At 45.1% G+C, this 13,656-nt stretch overlaps 1 protein-coding gene across 1 annotated transcript in view; it reads left to right on the top strand.

Annotated features, from left to right (window-relative positions):
* ENPP7 (ectonucleotide pyrophosphatase/phosphodiesterase 7) overlaps nt 1–13,656 on the top strand; it is a 104,229-nt gene that overhangs the window by 20,643 nt on the left and 69,930 nt on the right. The window contains exon 2 of the mRNA XM_069655205.1: nt 6,810–6,955. Within this exon, the coding sequence (XP_069511306.1) occupies nt 6,810–6,955 (146 nt within the window). The remainder of the gene's footprint in view (nt 1–6,809; nt 6,956–13,656) is intronic.

Here is a 13,656-nt window from a genome sequence, read left to right as displayed (position 1 = left end):
CTGTTTATATAATTAGTGTACATTAAATAGAACTGTAAACATTATTTGCTTCTGCAAGAGTATAAAAAGTATGCAACAGGCAACCTTAACATGACAAAACCTGAAAATGAATAGGACCCATCAGAACCAAAACAGTTGTTCAGCAAAGAGGTCTGGTTTCAAACAGTGTATTATATATGTTTGTGGAACGCCCTCTCCTACATGCATGTTGATTATTATGCACACAGGGAAAAAAAGCATAATTTGTTACAAAGGATAATACTCGATTTTAACTCAGTTTTCTAGCTTATTGTTTAAAAAAACATAAAATGCTAGGAAAATAAATATGCACAATGCTTCTGTTTGCTTCATAAGCATCTACACACAACACAGTAGAAGCGGAAAGCAAATAAACCATTTCAGAGGCTTTTCTCCATGGCTTGCAATTACATCCATGTAGATAAAATGCTTAAGAAGTGCTCTGGTTTCTGACAAGTAACCTGACCTTTGCACTGGTCTCTGATCTAAACCTGTGCATAAATGTCAGTTGGAAAATGAGAAAGCTGTTGTATTTACAAAATGTTAATGCGTAAAAAGGCCTAGTACAACACTTATTTGGAGGCCTGACCCTGCCCCATGGTACACCCCTGAGCTTGCCTCCAACCAACGCTCAATCAGAGCCCTAGAGAAACGGTGGCACAAAAACCATAACTCTGGAGACCACACCAACCTCAAATCTCTGTGCGCAAACCATAGGATTCTGATTACCATGGCTGCTTACTTCTCCAACACCATTGTGGCATCCTCTAACAGGAGCAAGGCCCTCTTTGAAGTACTAAAGCATTGCACCAAACGCTCTCCTAACCCTGAGGTACCAGAAACTCAGGATAAATGTGACAGAATCAACACATTTATTAGACAAAATCCTAGGGACTATCAAATCAACCTCTAACAACATTAGCATCCCCTGCAACCCCACACCCACACTGCCCCTATGGACTGAATGATTTCCTCTCTTTCCCCCGGATCTCCTAAAAATGATTGCCTCCATCAAACCTACTTCTTACTCTAATAATTCCAGCCCCCATCATTAAGCAATTGATGGACCCGGCGCTCAATGCCTCCCTTGAAAAAGGATCATTCCCAGACACCTTCAAGATTGGTCTCATACAACCTCTTTTGAAAAAACCAAACCTAGATCCAGACCTTGACAACTGCAGGCCCATTACAAACCTCCCGTTTATTGGCAAAATCTTACAAAAAGTAATTGCTAGACATCTACTCGCCAGAATCGAACAACTCCACCTCCTAAATGACTATCACTCAGGGTTCCACCCAAAGTGTAGCATCGAGGCAGCCACCATCCAGGTAGTGGATGATGCTCTCCAAATCATGGATAAAGGCGACTCATGCCTCCTTGTCCTCCTTGATCTCTCAGCTGCTTTCGACACCCTTGACCACCGCATCCTTCTCTCCCTCCTCACCAACAGGATGGGATTCTCTGGAACTGCCCTGAATTTGTTTACCTCCTACCTCTCAGGCAGACACCAGCACTCTCCTGCCGAGACCCCCAAGGCTCCATCCTCTCACCAATCCTTTTTAACCTTTACATGGAGCCTCTGGGCACCCTCCTCAAAGATCCCAATATGGCCATACATCAATACGCAGACGATACTCAGTTGTACATGAGAGTAAATGGTGTGCAGGTCATCATTCATCTACGCGATTACCTAGCCATCATGAATTCCTGGATGTCGACTGCCTATTCAAACTAAACCAATCCAAGATTGAATTCGTCCTCATCGGTCCACCCGCTAAAAAACAATTTATCCAACAATGGTTATATGATATGTGCCTACAAGGATTTGATCCACAATCCTCAGACTCACTGAAATCCTTAGGCTTCACCATTGACAGCAATCTGTCCTTCCAGAAACACATAACCAAAAAGGACAAAAAGGCCTCAATAGCCTGACTCGGAATCTCGACCCATTGAAAAATCAAACCCTTCATCCCGCTGCAGGACTTCTTGACCGTAGTGAATGCCCGTGTGGTCTCGCACATCGATGGAGCAATGCTCTACTGACAGGGCTCCCAGCTGCTCACTTGGCTCCCTAAAACAATTCCACCATGCTGCCGCAAATCTTATTACGGGAGCACAGAAATTTGACAGAATGACCCCCATCCTACGCTAACTACATTGGCTTCCACTTCAAGCCAGGATACTGGTCAAGACTGCATGTATCATCTGTCTTGGGAGAATAGCTCAGGGGCAATGTGCTTGTCTTGGAAGCAAGACAACAGGGAGCAACACAGGTTTGATCCCCGGGTCCGTGCTTAGAAACCTATGGGTATATAGTGTGTTATAAATAACCCATTACAATTTACAATTACAATACAATCTTCAAAGTAGTCACGATTAGCACACCAGTGTACCTGGCGGCAAAGCTCCATATATCTAGTGGCATACGCTTCATGCACAGCAAATCGACCAACCAGCTTAAATCACAACTCATCCGGAAAGAGTGGACCAACAAACAATCCTACTCTTGTCATGCACCCACCCCCTGGAACTCAATTCCGGTGTTGGCTCGACATGCCCCCACAATTCTACAATTTCTGCAAATCTCTCAAAACATGGCTCTTTCAACAACACCTCACCAGGGACTAATTCCAATGGATGCACAAACCGACAAACAGACGTCACAGTGCTGTTAAAAGAGGCCAGCCCAAATGCTTGCTCCCCACACTCTTTGCAGCGCTCTGCTGCTCTCGAGCTAGGTCTGTGCTTCAAATAATAATGTTAAAAAAATAGCAGAGGGACAGCAGTGTGGTGATGATTAGTTCATGAATGTTACCTTTCTGTGTTGGGTCTTTCCTGTACTGTGTGAGGCTGAGGGTGTCGAGAAGGCAGAGGTGAGCTTCCTTCATCGGTTTGGTGGACTTATTGCATAGGAGGTTGAAGTTGCCTAGGAAGATGTTGTTGGTGTGCGTGAGGGACATGGTAGTTACCAGGTCGGTGAAGTCTCTGATGATGATGGTATTGGGTTTGGGTGGTCTGTAGATGAGATGGAAGGTGATTGTATCTGTCAGGGCACCGGGAAGTGACAGCAGTACTTCGAAGGAGCCAATGTTGTCAACGTCAAGTCGGGGGTAAGGCCACAAGGTTTTGTGGATGACTGCAAGGCCTCTGTCTTTTTCAGCCAATCTCTGTTTTGGATGCTGTAGCTTTTGGGGACAAGGACATCTAAGATGTGGGTGAAGGTATGTGTCAGCCAGCTCTTGGTGAGGAAGATGGTGTCAAGGTCATGTGTAGTGTTGAGGTCAGCAGTGTCTCCTGCATAAATGATAGCTGAGTGGATGTTGGTGGGCATCAACTCAGTGTTGTGGATGGTGATGGGTCCTGATGGGCTTGAGGCTGATGTGGGTGAGATTGCTGCATTTCGGAGTCCATGATTTGGAGGAGGGGCGATGCAGTTGACATTGGCGTTGCCTGGTGAGTTTGGGATTGCCTGTGGTGACGGAGGAAGAAAACACATGTCGGCATATGCTTTCCTGTTGTCTCTGCAGGATTTGGGCCCTGGGTCCTCCCAGTCCAAACAGGTCCAAACCAGAATTGCCCTTTTCTTAATCTGCCCTTCATTTTGGACGTCCAGGCGAGAGACGCCTTTGATCTAAGAGTTAAGAGCAGAAAGAAAGAGGCAGATCTAAGAAGGTGGTTGGAGCTTAGGCCATGTCACGTAGATTCACTTGCACCTGCTCACCAACTGCAAAGGAAAAGAGGCAAGAGTGCTGCTTAAGTAGGGATAAAGAGTGGCAAACCAAGAAGGCACAAACAGTTTAGCAGTGGTTAACAGGTGGGTGGCGCTTAAGCCACGTGTCCTAGATCCACTTGCACCTGCTCACCAACTGCAGAGGAAAAGAGGCAGGAGGGCTGCTTAAGTTGGGAAAAATGGCAGCAAACCAAGAAGGCACCAGTTGGGTGGGGCTTAGGCCATGTGACCTAGATCCACTTGGACCTGCTCACTGACTTCTGAGGAAAAGAGGCAGGAGGGCTGCTAAGTTGGGAAAAATGGCAGCAAAATAAGAAAGCACAGGTGGGTGGGGCTTAGGCCGTGTGACCTAGATCCACATGCACCTGCTCACCAACTGCTGAGGAAAAGAGGCAGGAGGGCTGCTTAAGTTGGGGGAAAAGGGCAGCAAACCAAGAAGGCACCAGGTGGGCTGGGCTTGGGCCATGTGACCTAGATCCACTTGCACCTGCTCACCTACATGAAATAAGTTACTGCATGCAATCCTCCAGTCTTTCCAAAAATGTCTTCAATTTAGCACCTCTTTGCAATTGTAAACTTTCTGAACAGTGAGTCCTGCAGGCCTCTGCAGAAAGTGCAGAGCACGAGATTGGCGGTACAGTCATAAATGGCAGTAAAAGGGAGGTAACAGGTTTATGGTCATTTTACCACCAGTTTCCCACCCCACCACATTCCGCGTCTGGGGTGAAACGGAGGGTTGATTGCCAGCTTATAGCTGGCTAGAAATCCTCACTTTGCTTCCAAAGATCCTCAGTGTTACCGTGGCGGTAATGCTGCTCACGGCAAACTTGACGGACTCCTTCGGACTCCAAAAAGGGGGACTAATACTGCTTTTTTTAATTATATGAATCGGTTAATCCAACTTACCTTTATTTAATATAAAATAACAATAGTTTGACTTTACTATTCACACATTGTTTGTAAAAACCTACTGACAATCTACTTTCAAACACTGCTTCAAGACATTGTAGAGTAAAATGATACATTAAAATAGGGTTTAAATAAGAAAGATTAGTCCTGTTAAAAACAAACCTATCCATACAATTATTTCATTTTCAGTACTTAAAACTGTCCAACGCATTCATTTTTCTGTAGGCATTATCATTCCTGCTGGGCCTCGCAGGTTTATCAGGGCTATCGTCAATGAAGTTTCGTGACCGCTTACAACCCTACCCCAACACTCTTTACTTGAGAGCCATGTTACATTATGCACGGATCTGCTGAGCAATGTGAGCCTTGCAGGGTGGAGTGCGCTGCATTCCGTCGCAATGTGCTCCCTAGTCTGAACACTTACTTTTACCTGGCACACTGGGCATACATTAGACAGGATCTTGCTTGCGCGGATATATGCAATTTGCCCTGTTTGTATAACCTTCATTCTGAATCAGAGAAAATGCATCTGCCAGTATGCATTGGGAAATTTAGATACGTTGGCTAGTCGCCCAATGGTTTACCCCATCAAATAATACTATTATATAATACGTGGGATCTCATACTGGTGATCATATTCATACAGTTATTTTCAAGCAGGACTTTTTTGGTTTTGATTGGGTTTTCCATCAAAATGTCCAAATTTGGGCTTGCAGCAGCCAGAACTGTCACAGCATGTGCACAGACACGTCCGACAGGATCAATGTGCCTATTAGAGCCAGTACCAACTTGCAGATCACACAGTGGCGACCCACTCCGTGGAATCAAAAGGATTTCCTGTACATTGATAAGATTTTCCAATGAAACCAGGATCTAAGTGACACCAAACCAAGTTCGGATCTTAGAGTTAGGATAGGAATACAAGTTCTCAGGCTTCGTGCTTTTTTCCAGATGATGGATTCTAGAGAATTCCAATCTACCCCCTTGAGAGCTGGTTCACCCCCGTCCATTCAACAAGGATGGTATCATCTTTAATTTATGGTATTGCATACTGCTTTCCCAGAACCCCATGGTAAATCTGTAGGACAGTGATTCCAATTGGGAATACCAGCAAACACCTAATTAGGTCCAAATTGTCATACATATTGTGGGTGGGAGATTAGCCTTCCAAGGTCATAGGGTAGGGTCTACGGTGCTAGGGGGAGGTATAGCTGGAAGAATAAGAAATCTATAGAAAGGCGGATAGGAAGTCGGCAAAAGAGATAAACCAAAGGTGGGCGAATTGAGGGAAGGAAGAAAGAAAAAAGAGCGACAACACATAAAAGAGTGATAGAGCACACATAAAAAAATAAATGAAAATGAGATAGAATGAATATATAAGGATTTTAAAAAACTACAGATTTGGAAGAAAATGGAGGGAGGTGGAAACTAGAGATGGGTTGAAAAAAGTAAAGGTAGAGGAGACAAGAGAAGGAACGTGAGATGAGAGTAGGAAAGAGGTGGGGGAGTGCTCACAGAACGAATGGTATGGGGTCATGAGAGGTAGATGTGAGAAGAGGACAGAAGAACTGGTCAGAAAGAGATAGAGGTTAGTGGGGGGATAGATGCAGCTGAGAGAACGGATGCTGCAATAAACACAAATAGAGGCAGTCCACACCTTCTACAAGGCCCACAGATGCACAATTAATTGCAATTATGAACACCTTCGTCATGCCCAAGAGTCACAGTCGAACACACTCCTGCCCGTCTTGTAGGTATAGCCAGTGACATAAGCGCATCAGAATTTTTTTCATGTAGCACTTGCAGGAAAAGAGTTCGCAGTTTCAGAGCGCTGTAAATAGCAGGCGCACCTAACCTAATGGTACTTGGGTGCACTTGTCACAAAAGGCATATGGTGCTGGTGCTTGGCAAAGGACGAATATTGCGAGAGAGAAGGATGAAAGGGGGAGGCACCTAAGAAAAGCGAGCTTACTAATACAGTGAAACAGATGTTTGATAAGGAAAAGCAGTATGGCATATATTTGGTGTTGGCTCTGTGAGAAAGCTTATTAACAACATTGGCGCAAATGTACACTCATGTATGTATGTGTAAGTATACAATATTTATTTCATCACAGTGTGGGCTTATGATATTTACCTCTTCTCCAGGGAAGTACATTGAAAACCACGGTGTGATCCACAACATGTTCTTCAACACGACCTCCAACGTGAAGCTCCCATACTATCCTACGCAAGGTATCTCCTCATGGTGGGACAACGGCAGCCTACCAATCTGGATCACAGCTCAGAGACAGGTACGCACCGAGAGATGGTCAATCACTCACTCACTACTTATTTCAGAGAATGCAATCCAGGAACAAAGTCTAGGACCCCTTCTAGAACCAACCTATATAGATTGGCAGTGTAGTGTCATCTGCAGAGGGGCTGCATAGGCGTGAAACCAGTAAGAAATTAGAAAGCAATGCGGCAAACCTGCATGGGCGATGGATAGTCTTTCCAAGAAGTATAAATGGTCCAGCTGGGCACCGACCATAGCATTAGAATCACCCTCATGTGCATTGCAGTACCCCCAGGGTGTTTCATATGAAAATTAAACCCTGATCCCAAGGTGAGATTATGTAACCGGAAAAGCAGACCAAATATTGGCTATTCTGCACAATTGTCAAATCATGTGGACACCCACATCATAACCCTATAAAAGCTATGTAGAAAGTCACCATTGTTTTTGTAGAGGTTACATCATAACTTGAAGAATGTATCTGTGTGTTTTTATTTTTGGTAGCTTAGATGCAGGGTGGTGGGTGGACTAATGGCTGAAGACATATGCCAAAACCTAAACCTACTTGAAGAGAACTGAATGATCTAGCAAGAGATCAAGGTAGAACCTGTTGTCATTTATTTCAAAACTAGTGCAAAAGCCTGTGTACACGGGTCAAAGTTGTGTTGGGTGGATGTTTCCCATTATTGTTTTTGTTAAATTTCTGTTGAAGCGGCTTAATCAAATGAATTTCTGTTTATATGTTTTTTTTAAATGTATATATTTTCTTAGTGTATGCAACTTGAAGTATGCTGTCAAAGTGGTATCCCTGTCTTGGGCCTTTTCTGCGGCTAACTGTATTTTATAATTGTTGAAATACACATTTTGTTCACCTGGAAGGTGAACTTGAAGTCTTATTATTGTATGCGTAAGGCAACAGCTCCCTCTAGTGGTGATAACAGGTGAAGCGGGCAGTCTCTACTGTGCAACTTGAAGTCTATTTGTTAGCAGCGATAACAGGCGAAGCAGGCAGGATGGCTTCAGACAATCATACATCTGGCTTTTATTGTATAGTAAGATGATGTAATGAGCTATGAGTGACATTATAAGCGTCAAAATTCTAAGAAACAGAAAACCACCCTCTTTGTAGTTTTTCATAAACGGAAGGCATAATCACCTAAAGTAGACTATGTCGCACTATGGCTTGCACTACTTCAGACTTTTCTTTCTGAATATAGGTCAATGAACTTAGAGTTGTTCAAAAATGTCTTTTCACTGTTCACTTTTTGTCAATAGAAAATATTTACATATGTGAATATTTTGTTCTCTTTTATTAAGAATCGAAAATGGTCCTGATGATGTATTAGGCCTGTTACAAAAGAAAAGTGGGCAGTTGCTGTTTTTTATAAGGTTATAGATTTGAGAGAACAGTATTTCCTTTATTTCTATGACTTGCAAATACATACTACAAATGGGTAGTTCCATAGCAGCTTCTGGCTACTCACTTCTGGATCCTTGCTACTTTGGATTTTGAGGATATCCTTAGTGTATTTCTGTGTAGTCCTGCCTCCTTCAGTCAGACACTTGTTTTTTAATAGAAAGTAAGTAAACATTGTTTTCAGCCATATTACCATAGATTGTTTTTGCTAGCTATATGCGTCTTTTGAGGGCTCTACCAAAAACATGTAAAGTGAAACTATAGTACATGTGCATCTGCCATATCTCCACAACAAAATAACAAAACCCAATGTATTGAGACCAACAAAGCAGTGAGGGTGACATTTTATAAATAATGCACATGGCATGCACAAGTACACCAACTTTAGCACTTTACGTGCTGGGACCCCTGCATGCAATTTTCAATTGCAAGACTGAGTGCAAAAGTGAAGAGTAATACCAGACGAGCTTGCCTTACTCCTAGTTTTGTCCAACAAAAAAAGGGGAGGGGTGAATACTGACTGCAAATTACGCTTTACAGATGGCATTTAGCAACGGATTCCTATGGAATCAACTGGCTTTTATCAAGTGCTAAGTGGAGGCGAATTCCATTTGTTTTAGAACTGCTTTGAAATCTCATATGGGCATAAAACCTAGTGCACTTTCAGGAAAGATGGAAAAAAGCATGGCAGTGGCCTTCTCTGCGCTTCTGCCCCTTCTCCACCTTAAAAGGACATGAAAATGGCCTGGAGAGGTCATGTAACTGGTAAAAACGCCTTGCTTTTACATCATCATTTACCACCTGGACACCCGAGCCTTGGAAGCTGCATCCAACTTTAGAGAAAGAGAAGCTAGACAGAGCCCAAGAAAAGATGTCAGGTAGAAGCGATTTCAATTCACCCAAGCTTATGAGGGATACGATAAAATACCACCTTCATAGCTAAAAGCTGACATCCATCTCACCCAAAATATTAAAAGGATTAAACTGAGGGGCTTTTAAAGCCAATGGAGAGCCACAAGCTGGCATCAGCAGCCTTGAAGGAGGAAGAGAAAAATACACCGTATAGGAGTCTTCAAACCAAGGGCTTCCCACCAGAAGCAACATTCTCCCTGAAGCCCATGGCAATCCCAACTGGGGATAGAAGGTAGAAATTGCAAAACACTGAGAACATCTATGCTTATGCCCTTACAGCACTGACTGCACCGGAAAGGCCACTGTAGATCCTTCAACATACAACATCTGTTAGGCGATCCCCTGCACACCAGTCCACTCCACGTCAGAACACTGCACACATTCCCCCAACATCTTCTCCCATGGTTCGAGGCTCAAGTGATTCGGTGAACCCAAAGGACCGAAAACACCGTACCAGCTTTGGTGTACGGGCTCGATTGCAACCCTTTCTGCATTGGCAATTGCCTTGGAGAACATATAGCAGAAGGGGCGGTGTTACGTCTTCACGTCGGTCACGTGATCCAGTGTGGCGTTCCTCACGTGACCTTGGTGGACGTCACATGACCCAGAGACGTCACATGACCCAGAGACACACAGTATAAAGGTCTGAGAGACAGAATGCTCATTGCTTCTCAGCTGTCTTCAGACCCTGTTTGGCGTTACGGATTGCTCCTTGTTACTTTGATCACGGAACTCTACCTCGGACTCCTTCGGACACCCCTTTGTACCTTTGCTTGGAACTGTGTACCTGTTGCCGGATTTTGGACTTCACCTCGACTTGTCTTTGGATCATCCCTTGATACCTTGCTGAACTACTACGCCATTTCCCTTCTGGGATTCAAGTCAAGCCCTCTCTCCTACTGGTGGCTAACCCCCCATCCACGCTCACCTCCGGTTCTACTATTCCAGGGACCGCCGCATCATCTGAGTCTCGAACCTCTCTACTAGGTTACCTGGGTTTCCCCAACACCAGATAGGTAAGACTCTTTGGATCCTATCGTTTACCTGATTGTATTGTAATTGCCTGGTACTTAACCTCGTTCCCTTTTGACAGCAGCATCGGTGTTCCAGAGGTTCCGTGGATCTGGGAAGACATCTCCCACCTGTGGCCTCAAAGGTCGCACAGCGGGTTTCTATTAGTTCCCCTGTGCGTCACTTGGGGACGGAGGTCTCATCGGTCTACACGACTCTCAAGTCAGAACAGACTGAGAAGCCGTTTAGTCGTGTTTGACGATGCAGGGATCCACGGAAGAACCCATAGCTGCCTTAGTCCAGGCATTTACAGTATTAAGGGCGGATATGGCCGCCGCTAGCACGGTGATCCACCAAAGGTTAGATTCCATACAGAGTGTTCAGCATTCCCTTCCCGCAGACCCTGAGTTTGGAGATGCTAGCTCCTCAACTACACCCCCTCCCTTGGTTACTACTACAGTCCCAACTCCGGTGGTCCTCCCAACCCCTTCCCCCCTGGCTGCTCCTGAACGCTATCAAGGTGACCCCAAGAAATTCAGAACCTTTGTTAATCAGTGCAAGTTACATTTCTTATGCAGACCGTCGGCCTTTCCTACTTCCACTGCCAAAGCCCCTTTCGCCCTTTCCCATTTAGCCGGGACAGCTGCCGCTTGGGCTAATCCCCTGCTGGAGAATAATAGCCCAGTCCTTTATTACTTTGATCTTTTGGTTCTAGAGATGTCTCGAGTATTCGATACCCGACACAAGGCACAGTCTAGGGATTTGGAGTTGTTAGAATTAACTCAGGGTAGAAGGACTTTGATAGACTACATCACCCGGTTCAATCAATTAGTTGCTGAAACATCATGGCCAGAAAACAAGCGGGCGGTGGTCTTTTATAGGGGGTTGAGTAACATCATGAAAGACGCTTTAGCAGTGATCCCTTCTGTGCCCACTCAGTATCAGGAATTGGTTGATCTCGCCCTGCAGATAGATGCACGGCGATCGGAGCGTAGAGCCGAATTGGGGGTTTCTTCCCATCCTACTCTTGCTAGTACTCCTGCTCCCAGTACAGAAGAACCTATGCAAGTGGGAGGTTTACGTAGTCCTATTACAACATCTGAGAGGGAACGTAGGAGGGTGGATAATGCATGCTTTTGTTGTGGCACCACTGGACATTTTGTGAAAGAGTGTCCTCGACGTCCCAAGAAGAGCCAGGTTTTTCGGACAGCTCGACCTTAGATCCGGAGAACAGGTCGAGTGTTCCGTCATCATCTCCGGGTACCCCTCTTGCCTTTGCTCGTGTTCAACCCATCTCTGTAAAGGCTGCTCTATGTCCTTCTACTGGCCTTCTTCATGCAGTCAATATCATCATTGATTCAGGTGCTACTGGTAGTTACATAGACATTGATTTGGCCCATTCCCTCAACCTACCTCTAGTGGTAAAAACACGACCTGAACATGTCCAAGCCGTAGACGGCTCTGCGTTAGTTTCTGGTCCTGTTAGACACCAAACTGCACCTCTCTTGTTGAACATACAAGAAATTCACACAGAGACCTTAAGTTTTGATTTGATTACCACACCTCAGTTCGGTATCATATTAGGGATTCCATGGTTACGTGAACACAATCCGCTGATCAATTGGCAGTCAGGCACTGTGCTCTTCGAGTCCGAGGTCTGTCAGAACTATTGTCTCCCGGTCCATAAAACCACTGACACACCTTCTCGGGCCTTGGGAGCCTTAGCTCAACTCACGCTGACTGTTGACGATCCAGAGACTGTGCTTTCTCATACTGTTGGGGGCTTGGTGTCTGGGATACCACCTGAGTACAAAGCATTCGAATCAGTTTTCGATCGTGGCTCTTCCGAGGTGCTCCCTCCACATAGACCATATGACTGCCCAATCGAATTACTTCCTGATTCCACTATTCCTTCGGGCAGGATCTATTCCTTATCCCCTTCGGAGGAACAAGCGTTGAAAGAGTATGTACAGAACGCCCTTCGTTTAGGACATATCCGCCCCTCTACTTCACCAGCGGCAAGCCCTATATTTTTTGTGCCCAAGAAGGAGGGGGATTTACGTCCTGGTGTGGATTATCGACGTCTTAACGCTATCACAAAAAAGGATAGATACCCAATCCCGTTAATCACACCGCTTCTAGATCACTTATCACATGCTTCTATATTAACCAAGTTTGACCTACGCGGCGCATACAATTTAGTGCGCGTTCGCGAGGGAGACGAGTGGAAAACTGCTTTCTGTACTCGTTACGGATTGTAAGAATATCTAGTCATGCCCTTCGGCCTATGTAATGCCCCGGCCACATTCCAACGATTCATGAATGACATATTCAGGGATATTCTGGATGTATACATGGTTGTGTACTTGGACGACATCTTAATCTTTTCTCTGATGAGCATGTAAAGCATGTCCGAGAAGTACTATCCCGTCTGAGAGAACATTCCTTATTCGCCAAACCTGAGAAATGTCAGTTCCATAAAACGTCTGTTGAGTTTCTGGGTTTCCACATTACCCCTGGGGCGTTATCCATGAACGAATCTAAGGTCAAGGCAGTATTAGATTGGCCAGTACCTCAAACACTCAAGTCCCTGCAGGCCTTTTTGGGATTCGCCAACTTTTATAGACGTTTCATTTCTTCCTTTTCCACAATTGTTGCCCCGCTCACGGCTCTGACCAGTCCTCAGGTACCCTATCGTTGGCAGAGAGAACATCAGGAGGCTTTTGAGGCTTTGAAAACCGCCTTCACTACCGCACCAGTACTCCAGCACCCCAATCCTGATCTTCCGTTCATAGTTGAGGCGGATGCCTCTTCTTTTGCTCTCGGTGCGGTACTGTCTCAAACATGTCCTACAACAGGCAAGTTACACCCAGTGGCATACCATTCCCGTAAGTTTTCCAGTACTGAGACTCATTACACCGTGACGGAGAAGGAACTCTTGGCTGTCATGGATGCCTTTCGTGTTTGGCGCCATCATCTTCTGGGGGCTAAACATCCCATCACTGTATACTCAGATCATCGGAATTTACAGGACCTGGCTTCATTGAAGTGCATTAATAGCAGACAGGTCCGATGGCATCTTTTCTTTTCCTCTTTTGATTTTCATATTATGCATCGTCCTGGTACTTCACATGGTAAAGCAGATGCCTTGTCACGTTCCCGGGGGGGGGTCGAGTTGCCAACCTTCCCTGACACCGTTTTCAGAAAGAGTCATGTGATTTGCCTTTGTACACCCTCATTGTCATTATTAGACTCGGTCCGATCCTGGACTAGCAATCATTCTGATCAGTTGCGGGAATGGGACCCAGTGTATTCTGATGGATTACCTTTCGTACATGAACGTCTGTTCCTTCCCACACCTGACACTCGTAATCTGG

Source organism: Ambystoma mexicanum, chromosome 3q (assembly GCF_040938575.1).
Source record: "Ambystoma mexicanum isolate Mex_15411 chromosome 3q, UKY_AmexF1_1, whole genome shotgun sequence".
In the NCBI taxonomy this organism is placed as follows: Eukaryota; Metazoa; Chordata; class Amphibia; order Caudata; family Ambystomatidae; genus Ambystoma; species Ambystoma mexicanum.
The sequence above is the reverse complement of the archived record's forward strand: the minus strand, read 5'-3'. Positions and strand labels throughout refer to the sequence as shown.